A 23,371-nucleotide genomic window follows, 5' to 3' on the forward strand; every position below is an offset into this window, starting at 1 on the left:
GCTTTTCGTATGGGCCTTTATCCTTTTCCTAACGAACCTCTGGTATAACTTCTAGTAACTCTGGAATACTTTAACACACATATATTTGCTCTACTATTAGCAACGAGGACATCGATCTCTTTACAGCTTTCTGCTTTGCGTAGTTATCACTAATGTCGAAACGAAGAAGATCCCTCCTCTTCTAGGACTCTATGGCAATTTTTCCTTTGCTTCCTACATGGGAAAACGGGAATCGGAATCCCGCTCACTTTCGTTTCCTTGTTGTGACGAGGAGATATCACCCCTATCGCCACTCAGGAAAACCCCGTGAACTCCACCGGAACCAAAACCAAACTCCAAGGCCAAAAGCGACTATCCAAAAGAGATTTCTCTGGGGGTTACCAACCCTTTTATAGCTGCTCCCCTAACGGCACATTTTTTTACTTCCTTTCTCCTCCTTCTACTTGTTTTTTTTTATCATCGACCAATTAAGGTGGCGTTTTCCCACCAAACGTCATTTGATCGGCAAGCCCGTTCTCAATGTTTCAATCCGGGGATCGGCCCTATGCGATAGCTTTGCTTTTCTTGTGCTAGCCTGACTTATTCCCCTTTCAAACTTTTTCTATAAATTCTACTTAATAACTTAATCTCTCACATAACGTATTTTATGACTCACTCCTTTCTACTTATTTACTTAACTCTCTCATTTTTAATCGTATTACAATATTAATCTATACTTTCCTTTGTTAGCTACTTATTTAGTTAGAATTCCTTATTTTAAGTCATAATACAATATTAATACATTCCTTCCTTTATCAGCTACTTTAACAACAACCCTTACGTTTTATACATTTTACTGGCTGCAAGAAATTTTCCATTAAATAATTCCTTTTTTTATGCAGGGGTTTTAATTTATGATATTTATTCTTCATGTTACACCACGATAGCTGAGAATACTATATTCCTAAGATATCAGGTGTAACAAAACCACTATGGTTAGTAGTATATGAATATTTGGTCTAAATTTTAATCAACGACCATGGTGATTTCTCAATCATTTGAATGAAATGCAACGTGTTGTGTAATTTTCACACAATATCATTTAAATATGATATTTGTAGATCAAGTACATGTGTCTAGGAATAATATATAGGACTCTTTTTAAAGATACTATCTATTTTGCGGCATTTAATTCCCCTGTCTCATTTGTAAACTTGCCCTGATTACAATTATGCTGAACGAGAACCATACACAACGTAAGAGACAATATTTGTTAAGATGGCATTAATTAGTAGTATAATATCATGTGAAAAAAGAAATGTCTTTACTTTCATTGACATTAGAAAGTGCGTAATAGATATTTATCGGAGTGACTATAACTCTGATTTCTGTAATTTTTAAGCTTTCTTGAATGTTCCATTTTTGCAAAATGGTTTACTAGGAAGCAATATATCTGTACTTATTATTCAACTGATTTCAAATTCCAGGAGTGTGGAATGATGATGATTGTTACTTGGAAAAACCTTTTATATGCAGAAAGAAATATTCGCCTTCAACTGAGAAAAAGATCATAACCACTCCCATGCCCGGATACTGTCCCTCTACCTGGCTATCCCATGGTAAGTGACTATACATTAATCTCATATTTTCCATGTTAGTGGATTAGTATTATTTTAATGCATTTCATTAGCAGAATGTAAGTAAACTGAAATAAACAGTTATGTTTTTAAAATTGTGATAATTGTTGAATAACATAAACATTATCTTTGGACAGAATACTTTTGTTGCTGATATTACTTTAAGTTAATCAAAATTTTTTTTTTTTTTTAATTTAAATTCTGCATTTCTTTTGACTTTGCCTGATGTCTTGGGTAAAAGGATCGAACACGCTAAAATGATTCTAATAGGAGTTTTCTTTCTTTTCTCACATCGGTAAGAAGAAAATGTATCAATAACAAGTAACATAATGTATGAAAGCCCATTGGCGTCATTGTGATTTGCAATGAAAATATAGAGTAGGCGGATTTTCAGTTTCTTCTTATTCTATAGTTCTTTAATCTCTTCTTTCGATACGACTTCACTGATAGGTTCTTTTTTTCATGATGTTAGAAATCCGTTTGAATATTCATCAGAAATTTCTAGAGCCAAACGATGTATTAAATGCACATCCTTTTTGTCAACCACAGTAGATATAACCTTTTCCGAAGAAGATTAGAATTCTTCAGGTTGTCTTTCCTCCATCAATACGCCTTTCTATCTGATCACTTCTCTGACGCCCATTTCATACGGTTATGATGGAAAATTATATCAAGTTGTTACTGCATGGTTCTTAAAACAGGTTCATTGGTTTATAGTTAATTGTTTATTGGCGCAAGTACAGCAAAGATCATACTTAGCTATAGTATAGGTTACAGTAATACACGAGGTCAAAGGATACAGCAATACATGAACAGTCAAAGAATAAATGTAAACAATCTGCATGTACAAAAATGCAAGCCAAGTAATGCAGTATACATTTAAAAGTTTACTGCCTAGGTTACAGCATTGCATGAAGTCAATTATGACCGTGCAGTAAATAAATAGCAAAGACGAACTAGTTAAAAAATGCAAGTACAAGCATTAAGCCAGTGAACAGTAACTACATGTAAATAAAATTGCGTGTAGTAATTTTTATTGTAGTAATTACAGCATTACATAAAGTCCAAAATAATGACAATGCAATACATAAATAGATAAACAAAGACAAAGAAAAAGACAAACAAAGACAAAGACAAACTAGTAAACAAGATGCATGTAAAAAGTCAAGCGAATGAATGCCGTATCCACATATACATAAAATTACAGCAACGATTACATAAGTAATCAAAGAGATTTTATTAAACAATATCCATGCACAAAAATTACGTTTAGCAATAAACTATCTATATATAAACAAAATTACGGCAAGGTTACACGATTCTACAAAAATTAAGTTAACCTATGCAGTATCTATCTATTAACAAAATTATAGTCAAATGTTTTTATACAAATTAATTTTTGTAGAAAGTTAAAAACATCGGGCAGTCTGAGTCTGATAACATCTGTTGATTGTAAATGGCTTGGCTAAATAGTTAAATATTTCATTCCTCTCTAGTGAAAAGTGGTGACACTCCACCAGAATATTACAAGTAGTGAAACTTGTATTGTATTTTCCACACATGGGAGGGTCATCAGCCTCAGAAATAAGAATGTGTTAGATGACCGTGACCTATGTCGAGCCGAGCAAAGAATACTTTCTTTCTTCTCTTTCTACTTTGACCAGAATGCCTATTCTTAATTTCAAGCTTAATGTTATATAATTTGTTTTACAATGCTTGTGTAAGATTACTGTGATTTAAGTGGAGTCTAGCAAAAACAATTTCCTCTCTCTTCTCTTTCTACGTTTACTAAATTGCCAATACTTATTTTCAGGCTAAATGTCATATCTTATAACATGTCTATAGTCTGTACGAGTATATGGTACTGTCAAACAATACGGCAAGAAAGTATGAGTGATCTGGCACCTGCATCTGCAGTTTCAGTTCCCTTAATTCCAATGTGGGTGGGAATCGAGAAGAAATGAAGATCAAAATTGAGGGTTTTCATTTTGTGCAACGGGTGTAACGCCTCATACAACACTGGACGTGGATTAAACGTAGGAAAAGAGCTAGCGTGTAAAGAATTCGAAAGGTAAATATGTATATATTACACAGTTTGGGTAGCGGTTTCTTTTTATATGAACAAGTGCAAGCTGAATGACATGCAACTCTGCTGTAGAATTACTGAACTCAGGGGGATCTGGTTGGAGATATTCATGTCAGGAAACACAGCAGCACAGCCAACACAGGAATCAATTCTTGAATCATGCGCATTCAAAATTGCAGGGGAGAGAGAGAGAGAGAGAGAGAGAGAGAGATGATGATGATGAAGTAAGATATTTCTGTAGCTGATAAAGTGAGAAGGTGCAGAATGCAGTGCAAATCTGCCCTACAGGGGTGCTACAACAGGGTAGCAAAGCTACAACACTATTGGCAACATTCATATGAACACCTTACATTGTCTCACGCATACTAGAAGGTCTAACGCGTTAGGCCTACGTTAGTCTAACGCGTGTTACAATTAACTTCCAAACGTAAACAAAAGAAACTAGTCCAGGTCGGATGAACAGGTAGAGATTTTATCTGTAGGGTGTATATAAGAGATAGCAGTTTTCGTCTGTGACAGAGTTGGTTCATTTGATTCAACATGAAGACTTTGAGTGGGTGATGTGCGAAAGGCACCAGTAGATATACGTATACCCTAATGGTGAATGGGTTCGCAGGTTATTCTGCCTTGCAGAATCCTAGACTTGAGATCCGTAGTCCAGCTTTAAACGTATAAGGACAGGATAAAGCCGAAGCAATGAAGTTCGATCGGAACCGCACTAAGTAAAGGTTACAGTGCGAAGACGATCTAATGCTCGCTTGAACTTTTCTCGTCGTTGACTAATGTGTGTGCAAAGAATGTGCGTTTGCTCTCAAAGAACAATCCCAAGAACTTGGCTTCTGTAACTACTGGAATAACAGTTCATCCCATTCATAATTCAGGATCTGGGTGAAGAGTGCGTTTTTTTCGGGTTTTGTTTCTGTAGGAAACCTCGACTAATTACTAAGAGCCTACAGAGAAACATGATCGATTGTTTGCTGAAGTTTTCTTTCAATTACCCGCATGTTATGAGAGTGACAGTAAATTGTGAAGTCAGCGACGTATAGAGCATTGTCTACAATGGGAGGAAGCTGTTTAGTGATTGAGTTAACTTTGATTGCAAAAAGTGTCACATTTAAGACAGAACCTTGGGAAACACCGTGTTCTTGATTATATAGCCTATATAGCATACTTCCTACTCTGACTTTGAAGGTTCGCCTAGACAGTTTTTAAAAATGCACGAAGTTGTCCTCTGAGAGCCACATTATAGAGGTCTTTTAATATGCTGTATATCCAAGCTGTGTCATAAACGTTTTCCATGTCCAAGAAAATTGAAACCAGGCGTATTTCAGAAACCCATATTATACAAGTTACTAAACTTGTCTAAAGTTGAACGAAGTCTACGGAAAACACATTGTGTATTGCAGAGAAGATCATTGCTTTCTAAATATTAGAGAAGTAGGACATTAACCATCTAATATCTTACAACGACAACTGGTTAGAAGAATAGATCTATAATTATTTGCTTGTTTGGATCCTTTCCTGGTTTTGGGACAGTAATGACAAGTGACTTATGCCAAGATCCAAAAGTTCCTCATTAAGAAATGGTTGATTGTAGCCGTTTATTAAGGACAATTTAGGCATTGTTTCTCCTGGTGATTTTTCAGTATTAAAAATTCAGGAGGATATGAAACTGTTTCTGAGATTCTAGCAACGTTTTCTTCCAAAGCGTCTGCCATAGTTTAAGGATCAGCAAAAACACTTTCATTATGTTATATGGTAGGCAAACAGCGTGTTCTATATCTGCCTATCGCTTTCAATATATTATCTCAAAGAATTTGCACCAGTCATTTGCTTGATTGATGAGATAAATTGGATCTATGATTGTTTTCGACTGTGACGTCTCATGTAACGTGCATTGACCAAAATACGTTTAAATGTTACTAAGTTTGATGTGGAAGAGTAGCTAAGAAATATACCCTATTCTCTGTATTGATATACAGAGAATGGATATCACGTCTGGCTTTCGATAGAGCGGAAATCGAAATCATGTTCTCGGGATGGGCTGCTGCTGCCGGACAATGCATTCTGCTATGCATTTTATAGCTTCATTGACCGGTATACGATTTATGGTAATCGGCGTTAAATTTCGCAAGGTGAGAAAAAGTGTTCCAGTCAACCTGGTCTAATTTCCATATTGACATCCGTGTGGTAAACCTGATTCCTGTGAAGACATTGTGCAAAGAACAGGAAAGTAATCTTTCCTGTTCTTTACATATGTTCTATTCGACGTTTCAGTGATTTCCTGAGCAGTCAGCAGTGAAAGAGGCAGTGGAAGAGTAGAAGGCGAGATGTTTGTAAGATCAATCAGTATATTTTGTTCTGTTTTAGTATTTGGTATTTCTTTTTCATCCTTCCACTTCCACGAGAATAAGCTCGATGATCTCTCTGACAGATGTCAAATTTAACTTCTTTTGCAGAGCAAGTACTGTTATCACGCACTTTCCTTCCACATCAGGAACAAGTGGTAGAACCACGACAGGCAATTTGGGAATGACCAAATTTCTGATTTTCAAAGTATCTTCGCAGAATAGAGATGGACACTATAATAGCACATCTAAGTCACCCTAATTTTACAGATCTTGGAGGCTTAGGTGTATCAAAAGTAGGGGAGATGTTCCTCGTTGGAACGAGGTGATCATTTCTCCGTGTTAAAATGCATCTCACATCAGTCACTCCCTGATTTTTGAGTTCTCCTCATCAGGGATATCAAGGAGATTCAATTCTAATATCATTTCGCTGCAGGAATTGAATGCTTTATGAGGTGTTACTGTTATTAGTATTCCATCCATTAATGGAATACTCTCTATAGTTTCTAGGAATGTTGCTGACAAAATGTTTTCACAAAATAGAGCATTTTTTCAAATCAGATTTGTGAGGTTCGTCTAGTCTTTCTAAACGTTTTGAATAAAGAATCGTGATATTTCCCCACTGGCTTTTCACCTGTAAGATGAATGATCAACACACTCGTACAATTATACTAATATCATACGATATGTTTATTTCTTGCTTCTGTTACTGTAAATACTGTACCTACAGTAACTACTTGGTTGGGATTTTGCTTCAGCACATAAAACGTTTGTGAATAATTCATGCTCATGGAGTATTTATTTCAGTGCCAGACCTCTCTTCACCCCACCACAGAGCCACACGTGGACGCCCAATAACCGGCAGGATATGAGTGCGTTCGGGAGTGGAATGATAAGACAACTCCGGGCGCTATATTAGCACTACAGCAACTCTTGGATCCCTACCCCAGTCAGTGGGGAGACTTGTGTTGCCCCTACCCTTGCTCTTACAGGTAAGCTAACTAACTGATTGATCTTGGCAGGGGGCCATAAATGACTGCTCATCATGAAAGCAGAGGCCAAGGTAGTCCAAGACTACAAGAATCCCCATTTCCAGATGTCAATGGTCGCAATGCACCGTAAGCACAGTGGCAGGGCGTTTGATCCCTGTGATGGTCTGGAAGAAAAGAAACGAACAAGAAGAAAAATGAAAAGGGCCACTACCATCACAGGGAGGTTTTCCACTACGATCAGGTGCCCCGCATCGATGTCTCCTATAAAACGAAGGAGCTATTGTTATTATTTAAGTTGTTGTTGTTATTGATGATGAAGTTGTGCTTTTACGTGACGCCTCCTCCAAATCCCCAGAGGGAAATCTTACCTTCTATACATATTGCTTAATAATTCATCGAACTGTTCGCCAAATTGTGCGCCACACACCGCCAACTAGCCATATTCTCTCTCTCTCTCTCTCTCTCTCTCTCTCTCTCTCTCTCTCTCTATATATATATATATATATATATATATATGTGTGTGTGTGTGTGTGTGTGTGTGTGTGTGTGTGTGTGTGTGTGTGTGTGTGTGTGTGTGTGTGTGTGTGTGTGTGTGTGTGTGTGTTAGATATGCCCTGCTTCGGAAGAAGCCAATAGATACCCTCAAGGGCAAGTTAATCGTGCCATGTGTTTGTAGCCTTTATAAATTGAAGGAATATGATGCCCCAAAGTCAGTGCGATTGTTTCCACGTGAAATCGCTGGGAGAATGAAACTGACGGAGTTCAAAAGAGGCATTGTGAAAATATGCAATGTTACACTCCTATATGTTCGACAAATTGCTGACAAATTAGGCCATCTCAGGACAACAAACTGAAAGACGAATCCGACCACAATATGACATTTCTAAATTATCCGAACACTATGGAGCGTTGTCTTCAGTATTGCAAATAGCTTGAACAGTGGGACAAGGAAGTTGGACAATTGTGTTATGGAGCGACGAATCATGGTTCTATCTCTGTCGAACAGGAGGAAGGGTGTGAATGTGACGGATGACTATGGACGTCTCTTGCACGAGTGCGTAACTCCAGCTGTAAAATTTGGAGGTTTCAATATAATGGTCTGATCCTGTTTTTCTTGGTTTGGTCTCGGGACTGTGTTTGTTTGGCCACAAATATTGAACTATAAACATGTAGCGTTTCTGCTCAACCGACCATTGTCTCTTTCAGCAAGACAATTAATCGAATCATAAGTCTATTGTTTCTGTAAATGTGTGTTTTGTGACCATGAACATCACCACACTTGTTTGGCCTCAACAGAGCCATGATCTCAACCCTATGAACATCTGTGGCATTAACTGGAGTGTCGGATGAGGTTAAAGAATGTCCGCGCCATGACAGTCTAGTGTCTCTTTACTTGCTTACAGGAAGAATGGTCCATCACCCCAATTGATCGCTATCGTACGCTTGTGGAACGAATGTCTGTTGAATGTCATTGCTTTTGTTCCTGACACTCTAACGTGGTTGACTTTTTTCAAGAAGTGTATGTTGACAGTCAGCGAACTCAGCAACGTACACGTAATAACCATCAACTAATTCAAATTTGTGTTCGAAAGGACGAAATACAAAACCTTTCATCATTTTCATAAAAATGGGAAGTAACAATTTAGGTATTTTTGGTGTAATGAAATCACGTAAATTGTGAATGGCCATAGGGTTAATAATGATATATTACATATCCATTCTACTGAGCACGGTTTCTGTGCTTTAACCTCTACCTTTCTCAAATCTCTAGTGGTACCATTTCATTTTTATCGAAAGATATCGCTTCTCTACCCATATAATCCAGAGTTGTTCTACATTGTCCTCATTAATTTAGAAACTTCGGCCGTTATTTTAAATTAATAACAAGAACACAGCTCATAATTCCTGCTGTGAACAGAAATGGATTACCATGTTTAAGTGACATCTAGACTACTACATGGAAGCAAGATTTCATTCTCTAGTCCGTAATAAATAAACACATGTAAGCCATCAAGGTATCCTTTCATTGTACTCAGCTCTCAAAAGTGATGGAAATATCAAAAACAGCCATCTGGCTCAATCCGCATGTTTCTGCACAGTTCCTCTTACATTACGCACCTACTGGCAAAAGAAGGAACTGTACGATGAAACTTGAATGGTTGCTCTTGACATTTATAGGATATTTTGGGCAAGTCTACTATTAAAGCCTGTTCTCTTAATTACTATCTTATTATCTACCTGCTATGGTTTGCAAATAAGTCACCGGTTTCCTATTTAATTCTTTTAAAGCATTCACTGTGTGTATTGTGCATAATCTCTCTCTCTCTACAGATGTAGGATAATCCCACTGATCTGTACTTATCCCAAAGCATTCTTCCTATACTAAATAATCACTTTCTTTTCACTGACTTGAATACTTCTATAGTTTTCTAGAATCCCTCATTTTTATTTTGTTACTTTTCTCATTTCTAAAACCGTGTAATTATTTAAAGGTGAAATATTCTCCATGGCGATTCCATTACAAATTCTAATGATGAGATCAGAGTTTACACTATCTCCCCATAACTCTCACACGACTCTGTTCTACTATAGATTTTGTACATGCGGAGCTGTTAGATTAAGAGTGGTGTAACTTTCATGTGTGGAATTGATCTAAAAATCGGCTGAATTCTCTTAGAAACTCTCGGATCACAAATCAAAAGAAATATCGAAACTTATTAAACTGAGAATTTCATATATGGTAAACGGAATTCACGTCTTTAACTTATAGATACAAGGATTATTGCTTAAGCATTAGTAATTTTATTTTAGATGTTCCATAAGATTTATTCAATTTATTGATCGACACATATACTGAAATTTAAACGTGTCAGACATTCGCTTTTTTGGATGCTACATTTTTCTTTCTTTCTTTTACATATATTTGCAGGAAACAAGTGCTTTAAGGCCTTTGGCAAAGATGAAAGTAGGAAAGAAACTTGGAAATCTGCTGCAAGTAAATGCGGATCGTTAGGTGGGAATTTGGCATCTGTCCATAGTCAGAAAGAACAAGGTAAGTAGAATATGCGGGTTATTATTCACACATGTTGAAATGAAATGATGCCTGCGTGCGTTTCTGCATATGCCAGAATGACAGAGAGTGCAAGAGAGAGAGAGAACGTGTTCTTTACAATAATTCCTGAATATTTCAGGAAATAAATGCTTTAAAATATTTAGCAGGAATTTCAGTAGTCGAGAAAATTAAAAATGTATGGGCAGGAAATGTGAAGGCATTTTGACTTCTGTTCAGATAAGCTTATTCGTTTTTTTTTAATTTTTTTTTAACTTTCTTTCTTCTAGTGTTCACGCACACTTAGAAGGAGAAAACAAGTGTATACCCGCAGAGTGAGGTGGATAAGTATAACCTTCAATTTGGATTTGCAAGCAGCTGACTGGAGAAAAATATAATCTAGTAGAAACAAAATAATATTCTTTTTTTTTTTTTTCAGAAGTGGAAAACGTAATTAGTTGCATCTGCTGAATCATTATTTATGAATTACGGAAATACAGTAATTTATAAATAATAAATAATTTACGAATGATATTTAAGAATCTTTCATTCTAGATGGGAATACTATTCTCTAGAGCAACATGCCTTTATTTCATGCCACATGAAATTAATTGCTGGTTTCATAACATAATTACGTTATGAAACTAGCATAATTCTGATTACATCATAATTCTGAAACTAGCATTCTCACGTATCATTAATCTAATCTAAAAGGAATTTGCTAACACAATTTAAATCTCTTACTCTTTGAAGAATTCCACCTAAAATGTGCATTTCATGAGAGATTAGACAGTAAGGAATATTAATTGTCAGTGTCATGCATTGCACGTCTAAATGTTCGCCTATCCCTTCCCTTATAATGCAGAGCCTCTACTTTTTTTTATAATATTATGGTCGATAACAGAATTGAAACCTCTTGTATATTGTACCAACTTATAGCGGAAGAAGGAACTCGTTCACTGGCATTTCTAGGAAGTATTTGTAGAAATGTCAGTGAATAAATTCTTGCCTTCCAGCACAAATTGGTACAGTATACATGTACCTATATTACCAGTTTAACGATAACTATAAATTTTGTTAACTACAGTGCTTTTTACTATAATAGATTCCAACGTTCTGTGAAAAAGCTACTTGTGACTTTGAATAAGAAGTGTTAGTGTCAAGTTTAATCAAACTGAAGATTGAAATTTCCTAAACAAAATGATGTTTTGTAAATTTGTGTTACTGGAACGTAGCATCATCTTTCATTTCGGTGCTAGTAATATTTTGCGATTGACATTCCCACAACTGAAAATATAAAACATCTGAAACTGAATGCAATGCTTATGTCAGTTGGGTCAGATAAATTACATTAGAACTGTACAGAATATTTTACTACTTTTTGTGTGTAAAGTATTTCAATTTGATACACAAAAATAGTTATTTTTTTTATTAGCAGTATTAAATTCCAGAAAACCGCTTATTACTTACTAATCATCGCATATTTTAAAACTGGAGGCATGTTATCTGATGCAAAGCTTTAAGAAAATTTCTTTTTTTTAATGTGATCATTCTGTAAGTAAAACGGTAATTGAAATAAAATTATCACTAAAATGTGTTCAATTATTTTACTTTTACATTTGTTCTTTTCAACTACCATTGTCTAGATTTAGTTGCTGGCCTAATTGTTGACTACCATGCAAACGCGTGGATTGGACTCTCCTACGGGATAATTAATTCATCATTTATCTGGATAGACAGATCTCCCGTGGGCTATGTGAACTGGGACTACAGGGAACCATCTCATTCGAGTCGCTATAGCAAGGTGAGAATAAATATAAAGAATTACTACGGGATAGAATGAATTGTCCACAAACTTATTATATATACCAGATGTTTTAATAGCGCCTATTAAATAATATTTTATGAATTAAGATGCAAATTTCTTACATTAAAACTGGAGGAATTAAATTTACTAAGAAACCATACACCCCCCTCCCGTCCCAAAATAATAACAAAATAAGAGTAATTTACTCAGGTGGAGATAAAAAGCAAAAACGAGTTGCACTTGATTTTAATAAAAGAACAGCAAAGAGCATTATTAACATAAATTATCTGAATGACAGGATTATGGTAGTAAATTTGAAAGCTGAACCGGTGGTCATAACAATAGTGCAGGTATATATGCCAACAACTGACAATTCAGATGAGGAAATAGTGGAAATATACGAACAATTACAAAAACTAATTAAGGTAGAAAAAGAAACGACTATATGATTATAATGGGAGACAGGAATGGAGTTGTGGGAGAAGAAGAGGATGGGAGTGTAGTGGGAAGATGCGGACTAGTAATAGAAATGAGAGAGAGGAAAGGTTATTGGAATTCTGGAAAGAAAATAAGCTAATAATTACGAATATTTGGTTTACAAAATCTAAGAGAAGCCTATACACATGGAAAAAAAAACAGATGATACTGAAAGATCAAATTGATTACATTATAGTAAAGCAAAGATACAAGAATAGTGTTGAAAATGCATGCACGTATCCTGGATCTGATATTTACTCTGACCACAACCTACTATTCATGGAAATAAATGTTAAACTAAAGAAAATAAAAGAAGCTATGAAAAGGAAAAAAATGGAACTTAGAGAAATTTTAAAAAATACCAAGGAATATGGAAATCGACTGGAGAAAGAATAAGAGGAAACAACGTTTGTCAAAACTGAAGATCCAGAAAAGAAATGGGAACAAGATAAAGAGAAAATAAAGAAGATTGCAGAGGAATAAATTGGATATGTAAGAGCTAAAAGAATAAAAAAAAAACTTGGATAACTAATGAGATGATTTCTCTAATGGATGAAAGAAGAAAATGGAAAACTAAAGGCACCCCAGAAGGGAAAATACAATATAGAACCCTGAATGACAAATTGAGAAGGGAAGCAGAAAGAAGTAGAGAAGATTGGCTTAAAAAACAATTGAAGTCTTTCAATTGAATTTCAGTTGAATTTTCAATTGAATTTTAACTGTTTCAACAGTTGAAACAGTTGAAGAATTGGAAAATTATGAGAGAGTGGGAAGGTAAGATCTTTTGTACGAAAAAGCAAGAAGCATGAATCACAAGAGAAATGGAATTCGATCTAGAGGCATAGAAAATAAAAATGGGAAAATCATAACTGAATAAGATAAAATCCTAATGAGATGGAAAGAATACATTGAAGATCTATATGACAAGAGAAATATACCAAATGAGTTGCTATTAGAAGATATAAGGAAGGTAAATGAAGATGATATAGTCCCAGAGATTTTGAAGACAGAAGTAAAAATGGCCATTAGAGAAATAAAATGTGGAAAGGCAGAAGGAATAGAAGAAATACCTGCAGAATTCCTGAAACAACTTCAGAAGAAAGGAACTGAAGAAATAACCAAAATAGTAAATTTAATTTATAACAAAGGAAAATTATTAAAGGAATTTATGATCTTAACATTTATATCATAACAACAACAAACAAAAAAAGAATTATTCTTATTGTTCTAAAATCCTTTCAGAGCAATAAGGCTCATTTCCCATACAACAAAAATAGTGATAATAATTCCAACACGTAGAATTGCATCTAAGGTGGAAGAATTTCTTGGAGAAGATCAGTTTGAATTCTGGAATGGTAGGGAAACAGAGATGCGATTGGATTGTTAAGAATAATAAGTGAGAGAAGTTTTATTTACATGTTCGGAATACATATTTTATTTAACATGTATTCCGAAGCAATGTTAAAAGAAGTACTGGAGAATTCCAAAGAGGGAACAAAGATTGCAGATAGGCAGATATTTGCAATAAGATACACAGATGACAAGCCATTATTATCAAATGAAACAGGAAACAGGACTCCTCCTGATACATGTGAGTTTTCTTACACAGTGCAGATGTAGCAGGTAGTTGAACGTTGCATATATCAGGCTGATAGCTTTAGCAAAGTTGTTACTCATTACTTGAACAATCACATTTGCGTCAGTCACCCGTTTACAATTTGCAATCAGTAGAGTTATTCTTTCAAATTCATTCTCTCTTTCTCTGCTACTAATGGCTCAGTTAAGTAAGTTTGAGTGCGGCTAGTAGTTGGAAAGGGTCCAATCGTTCGATGCTGTTGGCACACTCTCCCTCGATGAGTCTTTGGACTCCCTGGAGGTGTCAAATAATAATAATAATAATAATAATAATAATAATAATAATAATAATAATAATAATGATAACATTTTTTTCTGTCGTCTTTATCTTGATTTAAGGTTTCATTTCAAGCTCAGATACAGCTTTCCCTATATAGGTGTGACTCCCTTGGCCTGCTGCTTATAATTATCATAATTAACATATGATAATTAACATATTTATGCATACAGGATTTCCTTCCTTATCATCTTTATTCTTACGAATCTCTTGCTTAATTAAATTGCACATCTTTATCACTACTAATGTATTAATTCTTCGACCTCGCGGGACGCATTCTGATATCGCATCATTTAAGTATTTTTAAAGATTTCTCAAGCACTTTCGATATCTTTTTCCCATATATATATGGGAAAAAGATATCATATTTATATATATGAAAAAGATATCATATCTTTTTCATATATATATACAGGGTGTTCGGGATAAATTTGACATATTTATAATTAATTATATTTTTCCGTAAGTTACATGTATTAACACACACTTCTCTTCATTTAAAAGTTTGGACCCTTCTTCATTCATATACAAGATGTCAGAAAGGATGGATAGCTGGAACCCACCTGAATCATGGAAGAGAATAACTTGTATCATGATGATTCGTGCCCGCCATCAAAATAAGGATATTACGACTGCTGCCCAATGCTCCCTGAATACAGTAAAAACAATCAGGCATGAACTAGAGACTTGCAATGGTGACTACGAGGATGTAGCAAGAAGAAAGATCCCTAGCAGACGATCTGATTGCGTTCGTACAGCAGAATTCCTCGCAAATCTGCAGGAACAGGTGTTGAAGAACCCTGGCATTGGAATTCGGGCTTTGTTCGTGGAGTTGCTAACTGTAGTCAAGCCCTGGATAACAAGGGTAGCCAATGGTAGGCCGTATGTATGGCAGCAGGATTCGGCCCCTTGCCACACCTCTGGGAAAAGTCAAAAATGGTTGTCTGAAAATTTCTACGACTTCACCAGTCCAAATGTTTGGCCTCCAAACTCCCCAGACCTTAACCCCATGGATTATTTTGTATGGGGCGCAGTTGAAAAAGACACCAATCGCACTTCCAGTAATACAAAAGCCCAGTTAATGGATAAAATTAAAACAGTTTTTGCGGCCCTTCCCAGGGAGACTGTAGCATCAGCTTGTTCGAGGTTCCGAAGCAGAATTGAAGCTGTGATCGATGCTAATGGTGGTTATTTTGAGTAAATCTTGTTGATAGTATTGTAATTAACTCTGCCTGTAATGTTTTTTTTTGTCAATTAATTAAATTTAATAGATACAAAGAAGATTTTCTTTTTCCTTACGAAACTGTCAAATTTATCCCGAACACCCTGTATATATATATATATATATATAAATGTGTGAAGAATATATGTATAAAGATGTGTGAAGAATATGACCTCTCCATTGCTTCTGCCTTAGTATCACCACTTCTAGGTCTGGCTGACACTGACGAGACCTCAATAAAGGTTTTTCTTCCCTCATATATATATATATATATATATATATATATATATATATATATATATATATATATATATATATATATATATATATATATATATATATATATATATATATAGGTGAAAAAAACTATGAACAGCATAGAGAGTCTCTATACATAATTAGCATGAGAACGTTGCAGTTGTGTTTAAAGCTGTTATTTCGTTTGTGGCATTGTTGGGAGAGTGCGTGCTTGCAGCATCACGTGAACGCCAGTACATGATTACAACTGAATGACTGTCTGGGAGGTTGTAGCTCAAGTTATTATTTAGATGTTCAGGGTTTAGGATGATTTCCCTAGATGCTACAATTTTCTCTCCATTCATCATGGCAACGAAAGATTTAAGTAGATCTGTCCGAGCGGAATGTATGACTTGCGATTTCATAATTAGGATCAGCTGAGAAAAGGATATGGCTTGATAAAGGCGCTGGCTCGCTATCTCTTGTAAGTAATGTCCCTTATGTGTTCCTCCATACGCAATTCGACAGATTTTTCCATCTGGCCAAAGTAAGGAATATCACAATCACACCATATTTTGTACACACCAGGATATTTAAGATGATGATGACAAGGTTTTGGGTGGCTTATTAAGGAGCAGATTTTTGGAAGTGGAGTGAACAAAGTTCTGATATTGTATTTTCTTAGAATCTGGGTTAATATTTGTGAAACTGAACTTATTTAAGGAATAGATATATTGCCTTTAAATGTATTTATTTCTTCTGTGTAATGACTAGGAGGATTAAGAAGGAATTTTTCAATAATTCTTTCAGAATATCCATTAAGTACGAAAGTAGTTTTGAGATAGGTGATTTCTTTTTGAAGTTCATTTGGGTCATCCCGAAGTAGAATTTATTCCAAGTTTTTGGGAGGGAAGTGATGGGACTGACTATGAAGATATCTGTTGGTATGTGTAGTCTTTTTATACATCGAAATGTTAAGTTTAGCAGAAGAGCGGCGGATCAGTTTCAAGCTCGGCTGTGAACTTTATACTTGGATGTCGACTATTAAGATGTTCCAGGAAATCCATTAGGGAATCATGTCCATGGCTATGAGGAAAAGTGTCATCCACATAACGTTTCCAAACTTTAGGTGTTAAAGCAAATGAGGAGATAGCCTTGGCTTCAAAATCCTCCAAGTAAAAATTGCAAGAACAGGGGATGAAGGATTACCCATCGCCAGACCATGATTTTGCTTGTATATAGTATCTTGGAATCTAAAGTAACCGAACTTGATGCAATGGGTAAGTAAGGCCAACATTTTTTTGGATTACTTGTCTTTGAATAATGTTATGACTTCGTCTGTTGGGATAATAGTGAACAAGGAAATTATGTCGAAGCTAGCCATCATTTCATCTTCATTAAATTGATAAAGGATGAAGGTTACCTCAAAAACATTTGAGGTATTTTACAAGATTTTTACAAAGTTTATACGTTGGAGAATCAATACCTTCTACAATGGGAAATAGTGGGATGTTTTCCTTATGGATTTTTGGAACTCCATATATGCGCGGAATAAGAGGATGGAGAGAGCGTAGAGACAAGCGAACGTTTCGAGACAGTTCAGTGGTAGTTTTCAATAAGTTGTTGGTACGATTTTGAAGTTCCCCAGTTGGATCTATCTCAAGTATTGAGTAGGTGTCACTTTGTAGTAATTCAAGCATTTTATTTGAGTAATCTTCAGAGTTTATATATATATATATATTTAAATTTTTATTAAAAAAATATATATATTTATCAAATTTCACCTTATTTCACAATATAGGAAGAATGTGTCGAGATGATGTTCGAAAATTCCCGCTTCGGAAAGTGGAACGATCATTTCTGTGGAGAGAGGAAAGCATTCATCTGTCAGACATATAAAGGTGAGATATGACATCATATTCTGTAGCGTCAGTAGCATCAGACTCGTATTCTGTATTATGCCAATTTAATTACAGTTTATTATCATCAACATAATCAATATCATTATACAACAGAATATATCATTTCAGAAATATTATAATATTAGGGTGTTCTTCACCCTTTCATGTAAAGAATAATGAGAAACCGAATAATCATTTTCGAATATACTTCCCGCAATTCACGAGTTGTGGGACTTAAAGATGAAAAAGGTCCACGTCTATGTATTCGCCTTATATTAGTCAATTTTGATAAGGTTTCAATGGCTTTACAACTGTTTTGAACTCTTTGGTTTTCTTTAGATCCCAGGCAGAGTATAATTAAAAGCTTCTCTAAACATTAGCCGGTTTCGTAGCCCACTCTATCCGTTGTGAACAAACGATCGTCCAACACACCGGAGGTTGTACTCAATCACTAAGCAGAACCGCTTATATTCCAGGAAAAAGCATTAACCTACAAGGCCCTGGTAGAGGCCACGCCAGAAAATCCTACCCCCAGGATGCTCAAAATGCTCTACCAATGTGTAAGTAAAGAGCTTCTCTAAAGTTGGAAGTTTATTTTCCACTTGGTAAGACTATGAAAAATGCAGTTTAATCCTTTACCAAAGTGTAGGCAAACAATATTTTCGCCTGAAGTCTTCAGGATTGAGTCAATACTGAAGTAAACTCGGACGAACTCGTAGTAAAGATGGACCAAGCTCTCATCACTCCTTGTCTCAGTATCTCCCATAATGCAAAGCACATCTCTTTGCAGACATGAATGATGCTATGCATTAATGGTAGGACCACTACCCAGACTGGTTTCGACCTTTATTGAGGTCTCGTCAGTGGGAGCCAAACCTAGAAGTGGTGATACTAAGGCAGAAGCAATGGTGAGGTCATATTTACTTATACGAGTTGCCAAAAGGTGTACCACCTGATTATTAATTTACTCTGGATTTAGCGAAAGATGTTGAAAGTTTATTTATTTATTTATTTATTTATTTATTTATTTATTTATTTATTAAGTATAAATATGACCTCTCCATTGCTTCTGCCTTAGTATCACCCCTTCTGGTTATGGCTCCCACTGACGAGACCTCAATAAAGGTCGAAAATGATCTGAGTAGTGGCCCATCCCTTAATATACATTAAGGTATTAGTATTATACATTAGTCTAATAAAGGTCGAGACCGAGTTGCCTCAATCCTGATTATTCAACTTCCTGATTATTCTCCAATATTCGATAAACGTAACTTAATTTAGCATTCTGTAATATTCAGCAAAGTGGATATTAGATCCAGCATTATTTCAAAGCCTTAGTATGCTTTGAAATAATGTAGAAACTATGAAAATTTCGTAAGGTAAGTTCACCACAGAGCTTACAGGAATAAACTCCCCGGCATTCACAAGTTGCCTTAGTGTGGACTAATAAAAAATACATGGACGCCGCCCAAGCGTCTATATATTCCTTTTTTATTAGTCCATTTTGATAAGGTTTTCCTGGCCTGAGAGCTGTTTCGAACTGGTTATTCCCTTCAGAGACACTGTAAAAGTGAAGAAACTCTCTAAAAATTAGGCGACCTTCCCAGACCACTCCCTAAGAATGGCAAAGAATCGTCAAACTGAGCAGTGGTTCCACTCAATGACAGGCACACACACACCCCATCTCTGAGCAGAACCACTCATATTCCAGGTGAAAAGCATTCACCGACAAGGCTCGATAGAAGCAATGCTGGAAAACACCAACCGCTGGAGACTCAAATTTCTCCCTTTAGGGAAGCTTTAAGAGAGCAGAAACTCTCTTTCAGTACTAAGGAACTTGAAATGTCAGCGAAATGCATTTTTCACAGGCGAACTCTAGGTCGGTGGGTCAAAGGAGTTACTAAAATAAATAGACAAAAGTAGTCATTTCGGTGATTCAAAATTACATAATCAAATTTTGAAAGCCAAAAGTTGAAACTGAAAATTTCTTAAGGTAAGTTGACAGAGAGTTTGAGGGAAAACACCCCCTCCGGCATTCACAAGTTGCCAAAGTATGGACCACTTAAAATATATAGCCGCCGTCGTCGAAACACCTATATTTTCTCCTTTTATTAGTCCATTTTGGTAAGGTTTCACTGGCCTGATTACTTTAGGAAATTTCATAGTTGTTACATTCGACTTTGAAAAAATGCTGGACTCATATCGACTTTGTTTATATAATTTTGAATCGTCGAAATAAAACATTTTGGCTCTTTATCGTAGTAATTATTTGTACGAACTGACCGAAATAGCGCTTACGATATTTCAAGTTCTCGAGTTTTACGATATTTCAATGCTTCTCTGATATTTCATGTGATTTACTGCTGAACGAGAGCTCACTAAAGTCTCCAACCTTGAGGAAGTAATTTGATGCTCCGGGGATTGGCGTTTTCCGGCATGGCGTCTATCGTGGTCGTGTCAGTGAATGCTTTTCCTTGGAATATAAGGAGTTCTGCTCACTGGTAAGGTGAGCCTGTAACTGAGTGGAACAACTGCTGAGTTGGACGATCCTTCGGTCACTCGTAAGGAGTGGTCTGGGGATCGCGTAATTTTTACAGAAGCTCTTTACTTACACATTGAAGAAGCAATTTTAGTTTAAGGCAGTTGTTTTCCGGCGTATTTCCCGTAGAGATTATTCAACAATTCACGTCATTTGTTGACAGTTAAAGATCAGTAGCACGGGTTTATTCCATTTAATCAGTGGTTGTTAGTGTTCGTTCCATTTGTCAGAAGTTCACAACAAAATTCGGATTATATTTTGAAATAAAAATTCGATATAGATTTCTTAAGATGACTTCCTCAAGGGACCTTCGAAAAACAGTTTATTAGCCCATCCTAAATGATGTTAGTGTTGCTGTTTGTTTAAAAAAAAAAGAAAAGGATGTTACAATTCCTAATTTACATTTCGTATTGATTAAACTTTTATAATGGGTTGAGCTACAGTTTCAATACTTAATTTCTTACTTTTGAGTAGTTAATTAGCTTTTAGGAAAGAAATTTACTCCCCTTTCAGAAGAATTAAAATATGTAAAAAAATTGAGAACCTTTCAGCAGTGTATTACAAAAAGTTCATTTAATGTAACTCGTCATGAACTGTTAATTTTATATATTTTTAAGCTGATATCTATACTGGATGTTCAAGTTCGGTTTCCAAATTTTCAGTAGCAGGAAGTCTCTTTTACTTTATTTGTAAAAAATAAAAATAAAAATAATAATGTAAAAAGTTATTTACACTACGTTTATATAAATTTAGGTTAAAAAGGGACTGGGAATTATTTCATGTGACTTCTTTACCGAAGGATTATTTTAAAATTAATGGATATCATCATGACAAGTAAGAAAGATATGTGAAAATTTTACTCATCTTAATAAGCCACCGATGTTTTATATAAAAAAATGCAGTTGAAATATATACGGGCAATTTGCAAATATAGAGAGAATAGCCTTTCGCGTTAAAACCTTGGTGTGGATTAAATCAAAGGAATTAGAGGGTAACACTTCGGCAGTAATCGGCGTGTAAGGAGGAGCGGGATCGGAAGTTGGAAGTAACCACTGGTATGCTGTAACACTTTGTTCGTCGCCACATAAATTTGGTTAATATGTTAACTAATGTGTATACTCATATTAATGACTTCTCGAGAGGGTTTGAATGGATGATTGCAATCGTTTGCTGTTCATGAAGGAGAAAAAACGATAAGGAATGCCCTTTAATAGTATTCTCTAAAAAAAAGTTGAAGTTTCAAGATTGTTATCCTGTGCAGAGCAGAATGAGATCAGTGTTTAATATAAACAATTGTAAGGTTTTGGGATGAAGAAGTATATAAAGTATGCGGCATATGGTTGGATTCCAGATGAAGTGTAAGGGCTAAACTATCCAGAATTTGTATTGGAATAAGTTAAATTTTAGTGGACATTACAAAAGTAAAAGCACCCAGGTAGTCGACGAATGCTTCGTAAGTGCGACCGCGTATGCGTGTGTGTGTGTAGGGGGGGGGGGTGTAAACCGGTTACATAAAGCCGTCAACCGTTCGAATCAAGATACTGTGTGTAAATCTAGTCATCCGGAATGATACGATATCGGAACTAAAGGTACGGATTGGAGTAAAGGTATTCCTGAATTTGAATAGATACATAAGATGGAAGCATTGAGGGTTCGGATTGGATATGATGCATTATATGAAAATGAAAGAAACTTGGAAATTTTTATTATTATTGCACGGTATTTCCGTGGAGTCCAGTGACTCATCGAGGGATACCCAAATTAACTATCATGCACACAAAACATATCTCATTTCTCCTTAAATACATTCACTCTCGGTGAACTCACAATTACCTCTGAAAATCCATTCATTATTCACGACTGTGCACACCAAACCTCTGGTTCCCAAATCCCCTCTTAATAACACTGTTATACAAATTCTAAGGATGGCCCCTAATGCTCTCTTTGTCATATATTCAAAAATGTCCTTTGCATCAGTTTTACGAATACGGTTTAATATCGTTAAATTTTCTAATGTGTCTCATCTTTTACACTATTCATAACTGACCAAAATATGCTAATATAAAGAATGTATACAAGAAAGATTTTTTAATCCATGGATTTCAATAGACTATTTACTTGTCAATACATTCAGCAAGGGTGTGATAGCTAGATTGTTTAATTTACGACTAATGGAGTATATTGCTAGAAATGTTGTATCTGCTAACTGAAAACGAATTCAAAACCCGAACTTTAAGCAATAAAATAACATTGAGTTTCTTTACCCAAAAATAATAATGACTTTTGAAACTTTGTGTACCTCGACCAAGTTTGCGTAACATTTATTTCAGTGTTCGTTCGCAATTAACAAAAATAATCAGTCCTTTTTTTCTACGGAATAAGTTTCCTTGTTAAAGAAGTAATACACAGTAATTAACTTTTAGTGACATTGCTCATGTCGCAGTCTTGATAGTCTTGTTTATCCCATTTTAAAAAGTGTCAGGTATTCCTGAAGTGACTATTGGTAACTGAGCAAAGAATGCTAATCGGCTCTCATTTTTATTTTGAGCTTCATAATTCGAGGGTTCCGTTTACAAGGGGAAAGTGATACCTATTTGGTGCCAAAAAGTCGCCATTGTGTTGTTGTTACCGTATGTTAAGTGTAAGCACTTCTTCACGTGTGCTAAAGAATCGCGTGAAGAGCGCGAACTCATCAAGGTCATTAAAACTCTGTTATGCTGTACAATTTTGAACTTCTGTTTCTCTTTATAGATTCCGAACTCTCTACTCCAGGGTATGATGCCATTAGGTGTAGCGAGCCCCAAGGCTGGAGACGTTTAGGATCTTCATGTTATCAAACATTTTACCTTCCTAATCAGAAGAAAACTTGGAATGAAGCAGAAACATTTTGCAATACGTTTGGTGGTCATCTTGCGACTATTCGAGATGTCTACAACCATGTATTAATCAAGGGAAATACACTTTACGACAACTTCCCTTCCGCAGTGTGGATTGGACTCAGAAGAGGCGTAAGTTGACAATGTAACAAGCAAAATAAGTAAATGTGAATTACTTATTACTTTCCTTCCTTTCTTCCAGCATTTACTTTCGGTGAACAGAAAGTTTTTATCCTAAAGATATGATGATATTACCAGATAAGATCTTCTAATAACAAAAATAATATTTGAAAATACGTTGTTTATCAA

At 35.5% G+C, this 23,371-nt stretch overlaps 1 protein-coding gene across 1 annotated transcript in view; it reads left to right on the top strand.

Moving 5' to 3' along the window:
• Window positions 1–23,371, top strand: part of LOC150110332 (macrophage mannose receptor 1-like) — a 54,023-nt gene that overhangs the window by 12,197 nt on the left and 18,455 nt on the right. Inside the window, exons 3-8 of the mRNA XM_090396021.1 lie at window positions 1,467–1,598; window positions 9,972–10,094; window positions 11,738–11,895; window positions 13,107–13,149; window positions 13,832–13,966; window positions 22,938–23,194. Coding sequence (XP_090252147.1) covers window positions 1,467–1,598; window positions 9,972–10,094; window positions 11,738–11,895; window positions 13,107–13,149; window positions 13,832–13,966; window positions 22,938–23,194 — 848 coding nt within the window. The remainder of the gene's footprint in view (window positions 1–1,466; window positions 1,599–9,971; window positions 10,095–11,737; window positions 11,896–13,106; window positions 13,150–13,831; window positions 13,967–22,937; window positions 23,195–23,371) is intronic.

Source organism: Typopeltis vanoorti, chromosome 1, assembly GCF_054136105.1.
Source record: "Typopeltis vanoorti isolate ZY-2024b chromosome 1, IOZ_Tvanoo_1.0, whole genome shotgun sequence".
NCBI classification, from domain to species: Eukaryota; Metazoa; Arthropoda; class Arachnida; order Uropygi; family Thelyphonidae; genus Typopeltis; species Typopeltis vanoorti.